The 22,736-nt window shown below is 37.1% G+C and overlaps 1 protein-coding gene across 2 annotated transcripts in view; it reads left to right on the top strand.

Annotated features, from left to right (window-relative positions):
• STX7 (syntaxin 7) overlaps positions 1-22,736 on the top strand; it is a 52,575-nt gene that overhangs the window by 18,795 nt on the left and 11,044 nt on the right. For both annotated transcript variants that reach the window (XM_023230574.2, XM_023230575.1), the window contains exons 3-5: positions 18,349-18,418; positions 21,644-21,737; positions 22,417-22,554. In XM_023230574.2, the coding sequence (XP_023086342.1) occupies positions 18,349-18,418; positions 21,644-21,737; positions 22,417-22,554 (302 nt within the window). The remainder of the gene's footprint in view (positions 1-18,348; positions 18,419-21,643; positions 21,738-22,416; positions 22,555-22,736) is intronic.

The raw sequence follows: 22,736 nt of genomic DNA, 5'->3' as shown, positions 1-22,736 counted from the left end.
CTGCCCTGTGAGGCTATCCTCTGTACATTTTGGTTGATTTGGTGCTGAAGTAGGAATCGAACAGTATGAGTTAGGCTTGGCATTTAGTTTTGGTTTCCTGTAGTGATTTTGGCAATCATCACCCTCATCAGTTTGATCCCTTTTTGTTGTTTTGACCAATTACTGAATAGTGTTTTTATTAAACAGTGTATTAGTCCATTCTCATGTTGCTAATAAAGACATACCTGAGACTGGGTAGCTTATAAAGAAAAAGAGGTTTAATGGAGTCACATTTCCACGTGGCTGGGGAGGCCTCACAGTCATGGCGTAAGACGAAGGAAGAGCATAGGGACTTCTTACATGGCTGCAGGCAAGAGAGGACTTGTGCAGGGGAACGCCCCTTTAAAAATCCATCAGATCTCATGAGACTTATTCACTATCATGAGAACAGCGCAGGAAAGACCTGCCCTCATGATCCAATTACCTCCCACTGGGTCCCTCTCACAACATGTGGGAATTGTGGGAGCTACAATTCAAGATGTGGTTTGGGTGGGGACACAGCCAAACCATGTCAAACAGTGATTGCCCTTTATACTTAATCCAAACTGGGTTTTTTTTTTTTTTTAAAGCAATTATTAATTTGTTTGCCTATTAGTTGTTTAGGAAAAACTAAAAGTCATACAAGGTATTATTCTGCAAGTCTTGGTACATTTATTTTTCTTACTTTTCTTTCTCATTATAGTATCATTATCATGATCATTATTTGAAGTTATGTATTAATGATATTGAGTGTGGCCACTCACTTCTTTGATATAGTTTGCCTTTTATTCCATACAAAGTCAAAGAAAATGCCCACAGACATCAACAAGATCCTGTCCTAGTCTCCTGCTTGGCAGCCTTCAACAAATATCCAGCCAAGGCCTGCTTATTTGTGAATACCCAGTTCACTGCTTTGCTGCTGGGCATGGGAGGAGAGTAGGGCAGGGTGGCCCAAGTACATCCAGTGATTTTAGTTGTATGGTATTTCCTATATACCCTGCTTTGTTCAGTAATCTCTTTCTGGAAGATATGTAAGCTAGTATTTTAAAACTATTTTTAATTGTTTACTCTGTGCCTTGTATTAGGTATCTTTTATTCCTTTCTTTGTGTGTTGTTTTTGATCTTCCAGTCACCCTGGTCAGGTGAGAAAATTTAGGTTTGGAGTGGTTGTCACTTGCTCAAGTTTGTACAGCTGTTAAGTGGCAAGGCTGGTATTTGAGCCCAGGAGAGTCTGGTGCATATAACATGGTGCATTTGGATCATGCTGTATATTTTACCAGGGTGTTACTTGTGCATTTATGTTTATTCCCTGCTTGAGTATTTATTAAACACCTGTGATGTGCTAGAGACTGTCTGGATGCTAAAGCTTTGTCAGTGAATAAAATAAAAATATCTGCCTTTATGGAGTGAATCTTTAGTGAGAGAAGACAGACATAAAATAAATAAATAAGTAAATTATGTAGTATGTCAGAAGGAGATGTTAAGTGTTACGAAAAGAAACAATGACAAAAAACACACCGGCAAGGATCCACCGTGCTGGAGAGGGGTTTGCATTTGACAAATAGGGTGCATGGGGAGTCGGGATGGACCGTACTGAGGAGTTCCTCATTGAGCACATGTTTGAAGGAAGGAAGGGAATATGTCCCATAGTATCTAGGGAAAGAGTATTTTAGATGAGGAAATAGCATGTCCATGGGCCGTCAGATGTAAGCACCCCTGGCCTTTAGAGGAATGGAGAGGAGGAAGGAGAGAGAGTTGGGACCAGGTCAGGTAGGGCCTTGCAGGCTGGTGTAAGGACTTTTACTCTGGGTGGAGCCAGGGTTGCGGGGAGAGGAGTGCAGTGCTGGTGCAGAGGCAGTGCAATGTTGGACTCAACCAGAGTTTTAGATTTTGTCAAGTGGTTAAGAAGGGGGAGAGGGGCTTAAGATACATGCAAGAGTCTGGATATGATGACTGACTCCAGAATTTAAGTTGGGTAGGGAGTGGGTGAAGACATTGGAGGTGAGGAAACATGGCAAAGTGGCAGGATCAATGGATGGCAGGTTGGAGTTGGGGCCAGGAGATTGAGCTGGACATGCAGGTGATTTGTAAGTAGATTGCCTGAAACCAAGATGATGGAAGAGTGACAGTTCCTGGTAATGAGAAGGTGTTTGATGGGATCTTGGAGTGTGTGGCTCAGGGAGGTTGGAGGACAGGATCATTTCAATAGGAGACATTGAAAGAATGGAGGCCAGCCAGGATGGTGGAAGGATCGTCAACCTGTGGATTGAAATCACAAAAAAATTAAGACAGGAGTCATACTGGACAGAATGGCGTTGAGCCAGGAACTACAACCAATGAAGAGTGAGGGGTGGCCCGAGGAACCAAAAATGACTAACCCTGCAGTGGGTGGTGATCATAGGGACTGATGTGTTCTGTGTGTCCGTCTGTTGTTGTGCTCCTTTTCATGGGGCCTTGATTTTTGAATTTGTCCTTCTTTTCTGAGTTCCTCCAGTCTCTAGTTTGTCAGTGCATGCATGTTATCTGGCCGTCTCTGAGGAGTTCTCTTGTGATCTTCCTTTAAACTGTGATTGCTTCATCGAGTTTTTTTTTTTTTTTTTTTTTAAATCCTGTGGGTATTTTGGGGTATAATTTTTACCATATTCACTTTGTGGCAACATGTTTTCCTGCTGCGAGTTCTCTTAGGGAGTTTTACTGTTCTTTTCCATATTTTAAAATAGTCTTTTGTGTGGTTACTCTCCCCATTTTTTTTTTTTTTTTTTTTTTTTCAATGGAATGAGTTTGATTTTCCTGGCAGGAGATTACAGTGGAGGGAGAGGGAAGTGCCTGTTTCTCTGCTCAAGGGCTCCATTCTCTCTGCTGTGCTGTGCTGTGCTGCCCTGACAGGACTGTTTCTTTCCTCCTCTGCCTCTCAGCACCTAGCCTGGTGTAGGAGGGCTTCCTGCTCCACCCCTGATGTCATCCCAATCACTGCATCAGCCCCAAGATGCACAGACACCTCTTTCCAAGGTGTTCCCCTGGTTTTTGAGAAGGGTCGGCAGCCCATGGCCTCCTGAATCTGTTCTGTGTCTCCTTTTCCCACTTCCAGCACAGTCCCAGGTGCTTCTCATCCCTGCTTCTGCCCATTCCCAGCTCCGGGTGGGATCAGCTCTTCTGATGATTTGCTGATGACAGTGTGGAGCTCTGCAACCCCGGTTATTCTCCGCCGCACCCATGCGGCTTCCTGCTCAGGACCTACTATTTTCTGTTGCTTTTGGCCATATTTACATGTTTTCAAGAATTTTACCGTATTTACACATTTTGTGTTAATTTCTCTGAAATGTAATTTTTGTGGCTTTTCTCCCTGCTCCACCATTCTGTAATATGCCTTGAGGAGGGAAGAAGGAGGAATATTCAGAAACATGCTTCTACTGTGTTTCTATAAGAAGCAGAAATCGATTTTCAGTGTTTTAGATACAGCTGCCAGCATGTGTTGGCAGTTAGAACTGATCAGAAATGACTGAAGTAAAAGGTTTGGGAATCACTGCCTGTAAACTAGAGGGGAACTCGCGACAAGAGTTCAGCTGCTTTTGCAGCAGTCGGAGAATTATTGGGCCCTTGAGTGGATGACAGGAAGGAAGCTCATTATGATGGGCAAAAGATGTGTCAGCGGGGTTGGGGAACTGCAGGGCTCAGGGCCTCACCACTGCCCAGTCCTTACCTGTTTGCTTCTTACACAAATCACATTTTCGTGGAACCGTTGTTGCTTCTGATTCCAGACTACCTCAGAGCAGGTAAACTGAGCAGGTCCATGTGAAAAGTGTTAGGGTGAATAAATTTGCTAAAAGACCCAGCTTGTAATGTTCCAGCCATCTAGAAGTCCAAATTATTGTTTACATACAATTTTAGATGACTTGTTTTTATACTTTATTTTTAAGAACGGTGCCCTCAGATTTAACCCTTTATTAATCTACAGTAGCTTTAAAATGCCCAAAATTTCCACTGATTTGACCTTTATGCCTTTCTGCCTTTAAAGTATCTGGGAAGAAAACTAATGACAAAGTGAAAATTAAATGTGTTGTAAATTTGAGATTGCTTTGTGGAAGCGGGCTATGCCTTCGGATATTCTGTGCTGGGAAGGGGAGCACAGGAAGCCAGTGTAGTTGGGCCCTGCGGGTGGACACTCTCCATTGAGCTTCCAGCCTCGAGACTCATCCTTTAGAAGATCCTTCTCCATCTCCCTCCACCCCTTCTTGTCTCTGCAGTTTGGATCAGTGCTTTTGCTCACAAAGAAGACACGTGTTCTCTTCAGGTCATAAGACAGACCATGAGATATGCTAATGCTAGAGGGGAGAAGCCAAAATTGTTTTGGTAGCCATCCTTCAGATTCTCCAGGAAAGTTTTCCACTTGTGATACGCTTCTTAGAATTTTAATACACTTTTCTTGTTTTTTCTTGATAAAAGAAATAGATAGACGTGGATATTTCTAATGATACATTTTTCTCTGCACATTGTACCATATAATGAAACCGGATCCTAACTCTAATTGTCCAAGACTTATTAGTAATACCATCTTGTACTTTTATTCTTACAAAGATCTGTGCCATTTCTAAAATGTTTATATATATATATATATGTATGTATGTATTTATTTTTTTTAAGACAGAGTCTCCCTCTGTCACCTAGGCTGGAGTGCAGCAGCACAATCTTGGCTCACTGCAACTTCCTCGTCTGAGTTGAAGCTATTCTTTTATTTCAGCCTCTCGAGTAGCTTGGACTACAGGAATGTGCCACCACGCTTGGCTAATTTTTGTATCTTTAGAAGAGATGGGTTTTCGCCATGTTGGCCAGACTGGTCTCAAACTCCTGGTCTCAAGTGATCTGCTTACCTTGGCCTCCCAAAATGCTGGGATTACAGGCATCAGCCACTGCGCCTGGCCTATATCATCTTGTTTAATACTCCAAACCACCCTCTGACAAAGATAGAGGGCTTGATAGACGAGGAAAGATTGGAGTCTAAAACAGAGTTTGTTTCTTTTAATATTTAAGTTTTTTTTTCTAGTCCTGTTTTAAATATGTCACTTATATGCAGCTACTAGATACATGTCACTGTCACATAGTAGCTGACTCCTCCCTCCCAATTACGGGCTATAACTATCTTGTATCAATTGATATTTATCATCTCTGTAGTTCTTATAATTATATCATAGATTATTAAGTATTAGCACTCAAGTATGGTTCACATTAGATAGTTAAGAAATGTAAATAAGAAGCTGAACACTTAAAAAAACTGACAGAACTCCCCCATAAGACAGCTTCAAAATACATGGAGCAGAAACTGACAAAACTGCAAGGAAAAATAGACAAAGCCGCAATTATGGCTTTCAATACCCCTGTCTGAATAATTGATAGAACAAGTAGATACAAAATCAGGATACAGAAGATTGAAAGTACTAATCACCTTGATAGTGACAGCCATTTATACAACAGTCTATTCAACAACAGCAGAACACACATTTTTCTCAAGTGCACCCAGAACATTTATTAAGAGAGACTATATTCCTGGCGTTAAGCAAGAGTTTCAACAAACTTTAAAAGATTCAAGTCATACAAGATCTATTCCTTGACTACAGTGAAATGAAATTAGAACTCAGTAACAGAAAGATCCCTGGAAAATCCCCAAATCTTTGAAAACTAAACACATTTCACATAAGCTGTGGATCAAAGAGAAGGCCAAACAGAGGAATTGGAAAATATTCTGAACTGAATGTAAATGAAAGCATCACATATCAAAATTTGTTGGATGGTATTAACTCAGTACTTAAGGGAGCACTAAATACCTGCATTAGAAAAGAAGACAGGTCTCAAATCATGACCTCAGTTTTCACACTAAGAAATTTAGTAAAAACAACTGAAATTACAAAGTCAGCAGGAAAAATGAAATTCAGTCATAGTGGAAATCGAAGGGAAAAAAAAAAATCAATGAAACCAAAAGCTATTTCTTTGAGATCAATAGAACTGATAAACCTCTAACCAGACTGAATATGAAAAAAATAGAAGAAACAAATTACTAATATCAGGAGTGAGAGAGATGATCTATTACAAATTCTACATATTTTTATATGTAAAAATCTATACATATTTACATCAATTCTGTACATTACAGAATCTATCATTTAAAGGATTTTTTTTCCTTTGAAATGGTTTTTATTTTATTTATTTTACTTTAAATGGTTTTTATTTTATTTATTTTACTTTAAGTTCTGGGACATGTGCAGAACGTGCAGGTTTGTTACATAGGTATACATGTACCATGGTGGTTTGCTGCACCTACTAGCCCGTCATCTAGTTTTTAAGCCCCACGTGCATTAGGCATTTGTCCTAATGCTCTCCTTCCTCTGCTCTCCATCCCCTAACAGGCCCCGATGTGTGATGTTCCCCTCCCTGTGTCCATGTGTTCTCATTGTTCACCTCCCACTTATGAATGAGAACATGCAGTATTTGCTTTTCTGTTCCTGTGTTAGTTTGCTGAGAGTGATGGTTTCCAGCTTCATCCATATCCCTGCAAAGGACGTGAGCTCGGTTTTTTTCTTTTCTTTTTTTTTTTTGTGGCTGCAATTAAGGGAATATTATAAACAACTTTATGACAATAAAGTTGACATCTTAGATGAAATGGATAAATTCCTTGATAGACACAAATTATCAAAGTTCACTCAAAAAGAAGTCAGTAACCTGCCTAGCTCTATATTAAGCAAATTGAAATTACAACTTAAAACCTTCTCACAAAGAACCAGACTCAAATATCTTCACTAGTGTAATCTATCAAATATTTAGCTAATTGTACACAAACTGTTTCAAAAAATTGAAGACTTCATTTTATCAGGTCAATATAATCCTTATATTGAAACCAGATAAAGACAGTAAAAGAAGAGAACACTAGGCTGGGTGCAGTGGCTCACGCTTGTAATCCCAGCACTTTGAGAGGCCAAGGCTGGTGAATCACCTGATGTTGGGAGTTCAAGACCAGTCTGGCCAACATGGTGAAACTCTGTCTCTACTAAAAATCCAAAAAATTAGCTGGCAGTGGTGGTGGGCACCAGCTACTTGGTAGACTAAGGCAGGAGAATCGCTTGAATTGGGAGCGGGAGGTTGCAGTGAACCGAGGTCACGCCACTGCTCTCCAGGCTGGGCGTGACAGAGTGAGACACCGTCTCAAAAAAACAAAAAAAAACCAGAAAAAAAAAAACTACATATCAATTTCATTTCATGACATAAATGCAAAAAATTTAAACAAAATTTAATCAAATCCACCAATATTTTGAAAGGATATAACAAGTGGAGTATATCCCAGGAATTCAGGGTTGGTTTAATATTCAAAGAGCAATCAGTGGTGTTCATTATATTAACAAACTTTAAAAAGAAAACCTATATAATCATCTCATTAGATGCAGAAAAAGTATTTGAGAAATTCTACTTCCATTCCTAACAATAATTATCAGTAAACTAGGAGTAGAAGTGAACTCTTTAACCTGACAAAAGAGCACCTATGAAAACTTACAGTGTCACACTTAATGGTGAAAGATGAATACTTTCCTTTATAAGATCAGGAACAAGACAGGGATGTCTGCCCTCACCACTTCTATTCAGAATTGTACTGGAGGATCCAGCTAGTGCAGATGGATAATATAAACAAATAAAAGGTCTTCACATTAGGAAAAGAGTTAAAACCATTTGTTTTCATAGACATAAATGTCTAGAAAATCTGATGGAATCTACAATTTAAAAAAGTCTACTAGAACAAAAAAGTCAATTTAGTAAGGTTGCAAAATATATGATCAATGTACAAAAATAAATTGTATTTCTCTATACTGACAATGAGCAATCAAAATAAAAATTTGAAATTTAAAAAGCTGGCATTTACAATAACATCAAACATTATGAAATACTTAGGGGGCAAAATAAGTGAAATACTTGAACACTGAACAATACAAAATATTGCTGAAATTAAAGAAAGCCTATACAAGTGGGAAGATATACCTTGATCATGCATCAGAAGACAGTATTGTTATTTGAACGGACACTTCAACAAAGAAGATATTCAGATGGTAAATAGCACATATTTACCATCTCAACTATGGATGTTTGGATACTTAGCATCCTTAGTTATTAGGAAAATACAAATTAAACACACAGATACCACTGTTAACCTAGTTGACAAAATTTAAAAGACTGAACGTACCAAGTACTGGAGAGGATGTTGAGGAACAGAAGCTTTCATACACTGCTGGTGGAAGTGTAAAATGGAACCGCTTTGTCAAATAGTTTGGCTGTTTTAAGAAAACTAAATGTAACACCTATCGTACTATCCAGGCATTCTACTCCTGTTTATTCACACATAAAAATTAAATATATGCCGATATAAAGACTTGTAGACAGATACTACTAGGAGCTTTATTTGTAATGGACAAAAACGGGAAACAACACAAAGGTCCTTCAATAGGTGAATAAACAAGTTGTGTTGTATCATCCAGTGGGATACTCAGCAATAAAAGAAATGCACTGTTGATATATACAGCATGGATGAATCATAAAATAATTAGGCTAACTTAAGCCAGACACCACACTTTTTCAAAAAAGAGTAAATACTCCGTGATTACATTGATATAAAACTTCAGAAAATGCAAAATAACATAAAGAAAGCATATTAGTGATTGCTTGGTGATGAAGGGAGGAAGGAACAGATATATGCAGAAGGGAGGAAATTGCAAACTACAACAAGGAACCTTTTGAGGGTGAAGAATCTAATAACTGTCTTAAGTGTGATGATGGTTTTACAGATGTACACATATGTCCAAACTTGTAAAACTGTAGTTTATATATATGCACTTTGTCAGCTGTACCTCAATAAAGTGGCATTTTAATAAAACAATGTTAATAAGAATATTCTTATTAATTCATTTCTGACCTTCAAGAGAACAACAGACTCTGTTGAACTCTTGCTATATCCAGTACACGGTGCCTACCTATATTGTTCTTGGTTAAAGTTTATGACAACTGAGAAATAGGTGCTTTCTCACTGTTGAAGCAATTATAGCTTGGGGACGTTAGGTAAATTGTCCAGGGTCAGCAGCCAGGAAGAAGTGAGATAAGGTTTCCAAATCAGGCTTTCTGGCTCCAACTGTGCTTGCTGGTCAGCCTTCAATTGTACTTCTTTCCTCAGTGTGATGTGGCTAAGTCTGTGTTGGAATCTCAAAATCACCTGTCCAGGGATTTTACTAACCATTATTTTTTTCTATGTTTGGTTGTTACAAGTTGGTTATTTTATGTTGAAAACAGATGTTTTCTGCTAAAAGAGAAGACAGCTATTCCTAGTTATTTGGAGACAGTTCTTTGAAGGTACTCTGTGTGTGTGTTAGGTTGATCTGCCATGCCGCCACAGCCTGGCCAGTCTCATTTGTCAGACAGCATCCATTCGCTGGTGAACTCTGACAGGTGGTAACATTATGTATTAATAGCCCCTGATACCAAATTCAGCCTACAATTTTATGACAAACTATTCTTTACTGTAAAGCTTTTTTTCTTAAATAATCCACTAGATGGCAGCAGATCCATGTGGAATAGAATGGGTCTTCATTGCTATAGCTGAAGAGCCAGAAATGGGACACTGTTTTGTTTTTGATGACCCAGTAGTGCCTCATTTTTGGATGTGTAGGAAATGGTATTCTTTTTCTGTTATGAAAAAATGTAACATACTCTTTAAAGTCAGGTCTGTGGAAGTGAGTAGTGGTACAGATAGTTCAAAATTGTAGATAATGCCAAAATAATTTTTTCTTTGTATTCTCATAGAGACGCATGTTGATTTAATCCTATCTCTATGCATTAGATGAACTTTTCTTCAAGAAACTGTTTATGCTTAAATAATTCTTTTTATGGTTGGAAAAACTGCAGCTTGTTTCATGAGTTTTTTTCTTTAATTGGACTTAGGCCAATCAAAATAGAAGATGACTGTCCTATAAATTCATAGCACCTAAGCCTAGATGATGAAGTGAAATCCTACAGACTGGACTTGGGAGAAAGTAGGAGGATTTTTTATTTTTCCAGATCACCATACTGCTTGTCATCTGACTAGAAACCTCTTATCTCCCTTTCTCTAAGCTTATTTTTCTCAAGCATTTTTGAATATGGTCAATTGGGGTGTGGCAGAAGATCCTGTGAACCCACATATCCTACTCTCCATGCCTTCTAGAAGAGGAAGAACTTAGGAGATAGCCAAAAACCAGAGAGTAATAAAATAATAGAGTGCTAACAATATTTTTGCAGCAAATATGCTATAAAAATGCTTATCCAAAACAATGAAAAAGTATTTTGTTTCTAAATTAGTATAAGAGCAACAGATGAAAATGAGGTACTCAAGCCAGCACCTATGATGGGTGAATAACCTGAGAATCAAATAAATTCAACTCAGTGTACATGCATGCATGTTCAATGAAAATTTTGTAACATTGTTAAATATTTTACTAGATAGACTTAACAATGTAGTGACTACAGCAGATCCTCCATTTCCGTGGGTTCTGCATGGATTCAACCAACCATGGAACAAAAATATTCAGAAAAATTTAAAAAATAAAAAATACAAATAAAACACAGCACACTATAACAATTTACATATCATTTATTTTATATTAGGTATGGTAAGTAATGTAGAGATGATATTCAGGAGGATGCGCATAGGTTATATGCAAATATTCTGCCATTTTATATTAGAAACTTGAGCATCTGTGGATTTTGTTATCTGTGGGAGGTGGATGGAGGGAGGCATGGAACCAATCCTCTAGGGATAGTGAAGGATGACAGTACATTCAAATAACATGCCAAGTTGAGTTTTTAAATACAAGGTTTTAGTAATTTTTAATAATTGAGGACAAGGACCGGCCAACTTTCCCTGTAAAGGGCAGACACTTTTAGACTTTCTTGCATTTTCTTTTTTTTTTTTTTGTTAACCCTTTAAAACTGTAGCAACAGTTCTTAGCTTGGAAGTCTATACAAAACCAGGTTTCAGGCTCTACGGGCCATAATTTGTTGACCCTGGTATAGGAGGGTAATGCTAGTTGTATATAAAATGAAGTCTCTGGAATCTTGGCAGTTCATAAAACCCGGAGAAAGAGCAGGCATTTCTTTCTTGATCACTTTCAGCTGGAAGAAGGACCCCTGTGATCCACTGCCGGACCTGAACTTACTTTGAGCACTGCTGGAAACCTCTAAACATCTCAGTTCAACTCCTTCAGTTTACTTTTTCAATCTAGACACACTTATTTTTTCTTTGTTTGCTTTGTCAACTGTTGCACACCTGGATTATGAAATAATGTGTTTTAACATCTTTTACTTTCAGTCCTTTTAACACACTGAAAAAAGTTTCTTGAAAACCAAGAAATCTACATTCTAACCCTAACTCTTCTAATAAATAGCTATAGTTGTTGGAACAAGTTAGTTATTCTGTCTGGTTCTCAACATCTTTGTTTATAAAATAGGATTGAACTAATACCATGTAATATTTCTTCCAAATTTGATTTAGTAGTTTCAGATTTATGTTTCTGTAATCCCTTTATCACCTGATCAGATGATGCCTTTGATTGATCCTCAAGTGTAGACCTGCTCAATTTAAAGGAACACAACCAAATTAATGTTGATGTTCAACAGCCCTCCCATTGTGCCTAGTACATAGTAGATGCCCAGTAAATGTGTGTCGAATGAATCAGTGAGTGAATAATAAATGGGCATAACTACCTTTCTTAACTCTCTGTTTATTTATGCTTTATGTTTTAGAAATACATATTATTATATAAGTTTTGGTCTTTCCAGTATTCTTTTTATGGTTCACTCATAAAACTATTCATTGAGGGTCAACAATATGATAAATTCTGGAAATAACAAAATGAATAAAACTTAGTCTTTGCCTTTAAGAAGTTTGCCTTCTAGTTAGGCTGACTAATAGGTATTCTGATCATTTCAGTGTATGTCTGAGTATGACATTAGAGGTTTGAATCTCCAAACTGAAATGTCCTATTTCTTACCCTTCAAACCATTACAAATGCCACCTTCATTACAGCTTTTTGGATTGTTCTCCAATAGAACACATATATTATAGGTCATTGTTTGAAACATTGTTATAGCATTTGTTGCTGCTGCTCCCTCTGAGTTTATATGGTGTTTGTACTTTCTTTTTGTCCTTTTCTAGATTGTATGCTGCATAAGTGTAGGGGGACTTGTCTTCCATTTCTATTCATGAGAAGCAACTCGCTCTCATTAGTTAAATGCATTCTATTAGGCAATAATATAATGGTTGTTTTCTAAGAGGCTTCATTTTATGAGTCATTGTATTATCTTAAAAAATTGTTTCAGAGTGACAAGGAGGTTGTTAGCCAGAGCATTTGATTTTTAAGAAATTTCAGTATCTATAAAACCTAAATCTACAAAACCAAAAGCACAGAGTGAATGTAGCTTTTGATTATAACTAGATTGTTAGTGATAGTGACTAATACTTTCATTATTAATCACCTGAATTATAATGAAGGTAAGCAATGTTCAAAGAATCTTAAAACAGTTTTGTTGCTTTGACTATCAGTTTTTTTCCCCCTCCAAAGACTGGCTCTGTGATGCTACTTCTCAGTGGTCATAATATTATAACCAAAAAGATCCCAGTGTAATAGTAGCTTTGAGTATTAGGTGACCCAAAATAAATTTCACTGTAATTTATCCCTTTTGTTTTCTACAGTGAATACACTTCTTTTTTTTGTACCTAAGCTTAAAAACAAAAGCTCCTGCCTGACATACTGCTGCTATCCCTCATACAACGAGAACTCCTTTCCCATTTCCACAGAAGGGATAAAACAGGTCTATTCAGTTCCTGTAGCCAATGCCAAATCTAGGGGGTGATTCCTGTGCGCTCCTCTCTTTCAGCAAAACTGAACAGCAGTATCCCTTAGCCTGTCGAACAGTGTCTCAGTGTAACCACAAACAGTATGTTCTATATATAACAGTGGTGGAAATAGATAGGAAAGGAGACAGTTAATATATCTAAATATATACATTGCAGAGCAAGAGAAAGAATATTGGTAGGTCCTCAGTTGCCACTCTACAGCTGATCACAGGCTGCAGTTTGTATTACTATTTTCCTGTTATAATAACCATTCCACGTTCCTCTGCTTTCTTTCAGCACCTCAGCTATTTGGGATGACCCAGATTTTCAGCCCTGGGTCCTTGTTGCTCCTGTTCACAGGCTATGCGGTACTCACTTTTATGATTGTAGATGGCGGTATTATCAGGTCCCCTCCGGGTCATCTCCCTTTTACTTGTGTATGAGCATACCCCAACTTCTGCTTAATAATTACCTCAATCAACATACTACCTTGGCCCTAAATGACCAGTTGTAGTCTTGAAAACGTGATTGTTTTCCTCACTTGAATATTGTCTCTAAATCACCTTGAGAGATGGAAAACATTGTACAAATGGATAATTAGGTGTAATTGTGAAATACTGCACTTTGTCCCCCTACTTCCCAAATCCAAGTTTCTTTCTGGCTGTAGGTGAAACAGCACCCTGGAGTGCTGGTTCTTTGAGACCATAAAAATCCTATAGGACAGCACTTCAGTTTCCCAAGATGCTTGTCTCCCAGGTGGTGCCAGGATTGAGTCTCAGTAGGCCATAAACATTCTAGAAGTCCAGCAGCTTCTAGATAACAGAATGCGTGGCAGAGCAGTGAATCCCATTGTCCTTCGAACACCGTTAATTTTTTTTCTCTGTAATTTCTTGATCAGAAGCATCAGTGTGTGAAACACCTTGATTGTGACTAATAGGTGGACTAGGAGTCTGGTAGAAGCATGGGGTGGGGCGAGTGGGGACGGGCAGCAGGGGGCGCAGTGGGTGCTTAGAGGATGCACAACAGAACCCAGAGTAGTACCATTGAAGTGAATATAAAATTCTGCCTCCTCCAAGATGGAAGGAGCACAGTTATCTTGTCACCAGCTAGCTGGGTCAACCCTCAACAACGTCACATCACTAGTTTGCTTTTTATTTTTAAATTAGCACGTGATTCAAAGTGTTTGTAAAGATAATTAGCCATAGAAAATAAAATGGGTAAAATCATGTCTGTAGAGCATATGGATATGCATCTGGGAAGTCCAAAGGATGAATGAAAACATTAATACAAAAAATCAAAAATAATTTACTAGGGTATAACATGAGATTGCTATTGCTGCAAATTGGTGTATGGCAATGCCCATGGTCATGTCCATCTGAGTAAGGGGAAATCCATATTGGTGAGCCTCCCTCTGGCTTTTGTTCTGACAACCATTGCTAGTTTATTATTTCACTGAACAAGTGCTTCAGGAGTTGGGGTGAGGGATAGGCTGACTGACATACGTAGAGCAAAATGTAGAAAGGCTGTACCAACAAGGGAACACCCAATTCATGGTGAACAGCTTGGCTCGCTTGGTTACCTCGTACCGTTGTGTACTCTATCCAGGGCTCAGCAGCAAGGCCAGAATGAGTCCTCAAAAGGATGGTTTTGCTCCAACATTCTGAGGGACCCCTATGGTTTTCCTGTTGGGATTTGCTACTAGTTTTCTTCAGTGCCCTGAAATTACACAGGCTTGGTGTACCTTTGGATTAGCTGAGTCATTAAAGCCAGGTTGTAGATCTGCTTATACCACCACTTGAACTCTCTGGATAGCCTTTTCTTTTTGGGAGTTGAAGCTGAAGCTGGTAACCTTTGGGTCATTCAGTAAAGGGTGGGAGCAGCATTAAAAAGTCTGTTTCTCATTCGTACTTGAGTCTACAAAGAAAAGCACTTTGCAGAAGTATGTCAGTTATCTACAGATTAATTCATGAAGATTTTTCACTCAGGAAACACTGCCCTGTATTTTCGTGGCTTTATTTTCTACCTGCTGGCTTACTTATGCTTTGCAGACATCTAAGAGTACATGTTGCTTCCTGCTTTTCTGGTCCTGAAAGCAGATGTAACCAGTCTATTGGACTAATGTAGTGTTCTGTAGGAGGAGATGATCCGTATCCTTGACAACGAAATTGTAGTACAGAGATAGAGAGTGTACATAACCATGAGATAAGCCTGTGAAGGCTTGCTGATGTCCCATCCCATTGATAGCAAATCCTTCCTCATGTTCTCTGTCTTTTAGGATAGAGCAAAAAGTATTTACCACATCAGCATGTATATACAAGTTGCTAGAGATTGTGATGCTCTGTTGTAGTACATCCATCACATTTTGAGGAATATTGCAGTTGGAGTCACCACCTGAATAGCTTTTCCTAGTTGTCATGAGCTTTAGCCTTCTGCATCCTCCAGATAGGCCGGTTAAATGGGAATGAGAGGCATGTCCACTCCCTGCTCTTTCTGTCCTTTTTGGTGGCATTTCTGAGTAATTCCCAGGGAACAGATAATGCCCTTGGTTTTATTGTTTTTTTAGAGTGGGTCCCCAAGGAGTTCTAATGATTTCTTTCTTCCATAAGAGCCCTTACTTAGGGAGTATGAGTGAGAACTGGGGGTTGCTGAGTATATCTGTTACCTGTTCAGAAACCGGAAATTACCACATAGTGGAACTAGGCACCCACTGGGCCTGTCAGAATCCATTTCTACTCAATTCTTTAATTGGCTGAGTAATTTTATATAGCATTCATGTAGTGTACTTGTTTGTACTTTGCAAGATTGATATGCATTTCAGTCCTTTTTGTACTATTCGGTTTATTCATGAATATTAAAGTTCCTATTCTTGGCCCATTTTTCTTTTTTTTTTTTTTGTTATACTTTAAGTTCTGGGATACATGTGCAGAACGTGCAGGTTTGTTACATAGGTATACACGTTGTCTTGGCCCATTTTTCCACTGGATTGTCTGACATTTTCTAAATTATTTCTAGTTATTGACTATTGCTCCCTCCTTCTTATTTAAATATTATGTAGTCTATACCTTTTGTTTTTAAGGCTTTTGGTTGCAATTATATCCTCAACTGCTTTTCATAATTTTTACCAATCAGAAATGTGAAAATTTAATTATCAGTGAAGTTGAAATTTTGTTATATATACATTTGGCTTTTGTAAATTGCAAGATTATAACCTTTGTCCATTTGTTATTGGGCTGTTTTTCTGTTACCAAAAATAACTACCATTGTAGTTTAACCTCTTTCCTCTTCATTTCCTGCAGTTACTGTCTCCCATGTGTATATAAACACACACTTACATAAGTACTTGTGATATATGTACACATTTTTTATATAACATTTAACAAAGTTCTTTTATGTAGTCAAATTTGTCAATATTTTCCTCTGTGGGTTTTGGTTTTGTATCATCCTTAGCTAATCTTTTATATCTCTTACTCTAAGATCATATATAAGATCATATGATAAAAACATTTATATTTCTAATAGCAGTTTAATATTTTCAATTTTACTATTTAAATTAATGGTTTATTAAAAATGTATTTTGCTATATGCTGGGAGGTAGGGCTCTTTCTCCCCCGCCCAAATGGTTAGTCAGTTTTCCTGGTGTCATTTATTAAATAATTTATTTTTTCTCACTTGCTATGATTTTTTCCTAAAGAACAATAACCGTTTAGAGTTGAGATAAACACCTTCCAGTAGCCTATCGATGCCCATACTACAGTTTGTTTTATCAATACACTTAAGAAAATAAAGCCCCTATAAGGCAGTTCAAGAAAATCTGTTGAGGTTGAGAGGGAATATATAGCTAATCACAAGCAGCCATAAGTTAAACACAGCAAACAAAATTTGTTCATCTTATGAAAGGAAAAATCAACTCCTAAAAAGCAAAAATAAATTCTTATTAAATTAGCCAAATGCTAACAGTTGCTATATGCTTTGATTCCTCTCTAGTCTTTCTGTTTTTCAGCTTTGACTTAAAAGCAGTGTTTATTACTTCATTCCCAGTGACCAAAACTTATCCTGCATTTTGTAATACTTTATTGTTCCCTTGAGCATGTAAATAATGAATATTTTTAAAGCATTTAAGCTATACAAGTAAACCACTCATTTAAATAAAAAGAATGGGGGGGTTAGATTGTTAAGAGTTCTTTGGATTTTCAGATTGTTTCTACTTGACGTTTTATTTATGTACCATGACATTTTATTTATGTTCCCCCACATAAAACTGTATAGATCCTCCCCTTTTGTGTAGAGCCTTTTTTTAAAAAAAAATTGCAATAGTCGTAGACTTCCACATTGTGAGTTTAACGTGACTTTTAAGCCCTGGACTTCTTATTTTAAAATTTTTAAGTACTCTAAACCTCACAAAATATATATAAAAGTATAGTACAATGAACCTTTCATCTGGATTCACCAGTTGTGGGCATTTTTCAACTTCTGTTTAATGTGTTTTTTACTTTCTGTATTCAAATTTCTCCAATTGTTCCTACAATTTTTTTTTTATAGTACTTGCTTTTTCCTGATTCAGAATCCAGTCAAAAATCATACAGTGTCTTTGGGTATTTTAATTCTTTAATTTAGAAAGCATCCCTGTCTTTGTCAACTTTTTTCTTCCCTTTTTTGACATTGACTTCTTTAAATGCTCAGGCAAGTTATCTCGTAGATTGTCCCACAATCTAGACTGGTCTAATTTCTTTTTGTGATTAGATTCATGTTAAATATTTTGGCAAGAAAAACCCATAGATCATATTGTGACTTTCTCACTGCAGCATGTCACAAGGTTCATAATGTCAGTTTTTTCCATTCTCACTGCTAAATTTGGTCATTTGTTTTCAGACAACAGATTTATATATGATAAAGTTATGTCTTTTGTAATTAATGTCATCTGTGTGGTGGTAATTTAAGTTGTGTGAATGTTCTGTGATTTTAGCATTTTTTGATGATCTTGCTAAAATCAGTTATTACATGGATAATTGAAAAATGATTTTTTCTAATTCTATTATTCCTTTCTCCTTTATTAACTATAACTTATTTACATTATATTCTAATGAAATGTGTAATCGTTACTTATTTTCCTCACAATTTTTATGCTAGTAGCATTAAAGTCTGTGTGCCATTGTATTTAATATCCTGATGGGATAAGGAAGAAGATAGTATTTTGGGGTCATAAGTGCATTTTCACAGGTTAACATTCCTACACAATTTCCTCTTGAAAATTAATTCATTTTTGTTACTAATTAGATTTAAGTAAACCATTTATTCTTTTTCCCAGTTAATATTTTCTATTTTCATCTTTTTCTGTCTGTTTTCAACTGCCCAATTGCTTATACATATTTTTAACTCATTGTTTCTGTTGCCTTAACCTCTGTGACAATTAATACATGAATTTTCTATTATAATAGCTGTAGAAATACAAAGAACTCTGAATCAACTTGGAACACCTCAAGATTCACCTGAATTGAGGCAACAGCTGTAAGTATCTAGTTAAACAAATAAAAGAGAAAGGAAAAACTCTATTGCTATTATTCTGTTGCTTTTACAGTATGTAGTGTTATGTTTATTGGAGGAAAAAAATGGAAAACCAATGGAGTTTTTCTGCTACCTTATCCATACATTTGTACCAAGCTTTTGTGTAGATTTTTCCCTGTCTGAAGTAGGAAGGTGTTTTTATTTAAAAAATCTGGCAGGCCGAGGCAGGCGGATCACAAGTTCAGGAGTTTGAGAACAGCCTGGCCAATATGGTGCAACCCCATCTCTACTAAAAACACAAAAATTAGCCAGGCGTGGTGGCAGGCTTCTGTAGTCCCAGCTACTCAGGAGGCTGAGGCAGGAGAATCTCTTGAACCCAGGAGGTGGAGTTTGCAGTGAGCCGAGATCACACCACTGCACTCCAGCCTGGGCAACTGAGCAAGACTCTGTCTCAAAAAAAAAAAGAAAAAAAAGAAAATTCTTTGATAGGCTTACCCTATCAAAGCAGAATTTCTTTAGTTGCATTTCTTATAGTTTTTAGGTAGGTTGTTTTTGACAGCCGTTGAAAAATTATACTCTAGTATCTCAATTTATGTGATTTACTTTCCATAGCTAACAATCCCTGCAGTCACCAGAGTTTTATTTGGTTTAGATCCAATACATATCCAGCTACGTGAGCTGTCTTCCCACAAGTTTATACCTACATCCTTGAATTTCAGAGAGCATTAGCTTCCGTTTAAAAAAAAAGTTATAATGAATTATGTAGTACATATTCCAGTAAATTAATATGCTGTTAGAAGACCAGCAGTCATAGCAATAATATTTTGTCTGTGGTATGTTATGGATTTAGAGTATTTTTACATATTTTCTCATTTAAACCTTACAGAATTGGAGTGAGAGAAATAGACCAAAAGAACTGTTTCCGTTTTGTTCATGTGTCTTATGGGTTTAATGAGTTGCCCAATGTCATTTAAAACTTAACTCTTAAATTTTATTTCAGTACTGTTACAGCTGTAAATTTCAAGTCACATATATCTAGTAAGCGATACTTCTAAACAACATTAACTATAGAGGGAAAATTGCAAAGAGAATGATATTAAAAGGTAGGTAATAGGAATTCATATTTTTAGGAAGTACAATTTGAAGAACTTACAATTATCTCCAATTTATATTTTATTTTTCCACAGTGGGTAAGTGTCAGAATGGTAAAAATGCTCCAAACCACAATTCATTAAACTAAATTAAAATGGAATAGAAGCACTTAATTCATAATAGTTCTAATATTTTCATAGAGTTAATAGTGAAGATTCTGAATATATATCCGTAGTCACTAAGAATTTTTTTTTTTTTTTTTGAGACAGGATCTCATGCTGTCACCCAGGCTGGAGTGCAGTGACTTGATCACGGTTCACTGCAGCCTGGACCTCCCAGGCTCAATCGATTCTCCCACCTTAGCCTCCTGTGTAGCTGGGAATACAGGCATGTCCACCATGCCTGGCTAATTTTTGTATTTTTTGTGGGGATGGTGTTTTGCCATGTTGCCTGGACTGGTCTTCAATTCTGGACTCAGACAGTCCCCCCACCTCAACCTCACAGAGTGCTGTGATTACAGACATGAGCCACCATGTCCGGCCTAAGGTTTTCTTTTTAAAACTTTGACTATGTTATGATTTCCAAAGATTTACAAAAATGCATTAAAGATAGGGTATTTGGTAAATAGAGATAGAAATAGATTTTAATTACCCTTTGTCAGCCAAATACAGTTCCCTATTCTTAAGCATATTCTTATACAATATCTCGTTATTTTAAAGGACCCTAAGTGTGACCAGACCACATTTAAAATGAGATGAAATATATGAGAGATACTGATGTTGTAATTTGTAAAACATCACAATATGAGCTTTTTCTTTAGTGTCATGTTTTCGAATTGGAAATCTTTTCAATTTATAAGCTAGCTAGATAAAATATGGGTATGTAGTCAGCACTCTGTAGCCATAGATCGCATGTCTCCAGATTCAGCCAACTGCAGGTCAAAAATATTCAAGAAAAAAATAGCAATACAATAATAAAAAAACAAAAACTGAACTATAAAATATGGCCACTATTACATAGCATTTACATTATTTTATTGGGTATTACAAATAATCTAGAGATGATTTAAAGATATGAGAAGATATGCATAGATTATATGCAAATGCTATACCTTTTTATATCAGGGACTTGAGCATCAACGGATTTAGGTATCCACAGGGGTCCTGGAAGCAATCCCCTGAAGATACTGAGGAATAACTGTAATTTACTTCTTTTATTTATTGTGTTCCTTCCCTTTATAAGGAAATGCTATTATTTTTTCCAGCGCAAACTTAAATAATAGTAAATTTGTATCAATATTGTCTCTTTCCTTTTTATTTTTATTTTTATTTTTTGAGACAAGAGTTTTCCTCTGTTGCTCAGGCTGAAGTGCAGTGGTGCAATCTGAGCTCACTGCAACCTCCACCTCTCATGTTTAAGTGATTCTCCTGCCTCAGCCTCTCAAGTAGCTGGGATTATAGGCATGCACCACTGCATCTGGCTAATTTTTTTTATTTTTGGTAGGGATGGGGTTTCACCATGTTGGCCAAGTTGGTCTCAAGCTCTTGGCCTCAAGTGATCCGCCTGCCTCAGCCCCTCAAAGTATTGGGATGACAGGTGTGAGCCAGTGTGCCTGGCCACCACCACCTTTTTTTTTTTTTTTTTTTTTAAGTATCTATAGCATATAGAGAATAGCATCTATTCACATAGAGAAATAAGAGAGGCCAGTTATAACTAGATCTGGGAACTGGGCAAAGTCTAAGGCAACAAATCTTTTCTTGCTCACCTGACCTTCCAGGTGTGAGATGCAGATTAAGGGTTGCCACATCCCCAGTATCTCAAACAAAGGATCAGACATCCAACAGTCTCTCCTTCAAGTTCCTTCTGATTTGAGTCATCTGTGTTTCTAAATGGTCGTTGATACTGATTTCTCTAAGCTCACCTACCCTGTGTCAGTGAAGAACCTGACATGTAGTATTTGCTCAATATTTATCAAAGAATAGGATATGAAATTTTTTTGATAGAGAAAGTTGAGAGCCAGTTTATGAAAAGGCAATTTTTTGTACAACTCTTTGTCAGTGTTGATTCAAATGGCAGAGTTGTAGCTTAAAGAAGTATATTAGTCCTTTGGTTGTAATGCGTGTTTTCTCACTTTAGGCAACAGAAGCAGCAGTATACTAACCAGCTTGCCAAAGAAACAGATAAGTACATTAAAGAGTTTGGATCTCTGCCCACCACCCCCAGTGAACAGGTATCAAGCTTTAAGACACATTGTTGATGCATTGAATGTGAAAAAAACCAAATACATTGTAGGATCTTTGAACTGTTACGCTAGAAAGGAAATTATGCTAGAAAGGAAATCAAAAATAATTCTGTTTGAGATTAGTTCACAGAACACAAAACTATATTTAATTGCTCAGGTAGTATCCTGTGGTTCAATAAAGCAAAAATTATTTCCATGCATTTGCCCTGACCCATAATTAAGTAAGTTCTCAGAAAAGGCTTCCTGAGTAATTATTTCCTGGCCTTCCGGGGCTGAGTGCGTGGAATATGCAGGCTCATTCAAGATGTGAGGTGTCCTGGGGGCACATATTTATTTCCCTGCTTATTTAATGGAAGTTATTACTTAGCTAAAAGTATAAGGCTTTATTTGCCTGAAAAGGAATTACTTTAAAATAGCCTCAAAATAATGAGCTAGTTTTTAGCAGCATGAAAACTTGAGGTGAGAAATCCAGCATAATGGGTCTTTTGCCTCCAGTTAAATATGCTCAGTATTTGACATACTATCAGAATGTTGCTGAGAGTTAATCTGTAAGGCCCTGTAATTGGGGAGCAAGTGAAAACTTCAGGATTAAATAAAGAACCAACTACTGCAAACTGTTTTACTTCACAGCTAGATTCTAGTTGGCTTTTTCTTCTCTTTCCTCTAGCGTCAAAGGAAAATACAGAAGGATCGCTTAGTGGCAGAGTTCACAGCATCACTGACAAACTTCCAAAAGGTTCAGAGGCAAGCTGCTGAGCGAGAGAAAGAGTTTGTTGCTCGAGTAAGAGCCAGTTCCAGAGTGTCTGTGAGTATTTTAAAAGACATTCTAGAAACGACCCTTACTTCCTAAGGGTCCTATCAAAGTCTATAGTAGCATAATTTTTTAAGTCGTAAAGATCTGTGAATATCTTGGAAATCAGCACTTGAATATTCATTTTTATGCTTTTCTGCTCCATTTTTAGGGAAGATGATAATTATACATTACTG

Source organism: Piliocolobus tephrosceles, chromosome 5 (assembly GCF_002776525.5).
Source record: "Piliocolobus tephrosceles isolate RC106 chromosome 5, ASM277652v3, whole genome shotgun sequence".
NCBI lineage: Eukaryota > Metazoa > Chordata > Mammalia > Primates > Cercopithecidae > Piliocolobus > Piliocolobus tephrosceles.
This window is presented reverse-complemented; position numbering and strand designations above follow the sequence as displayed.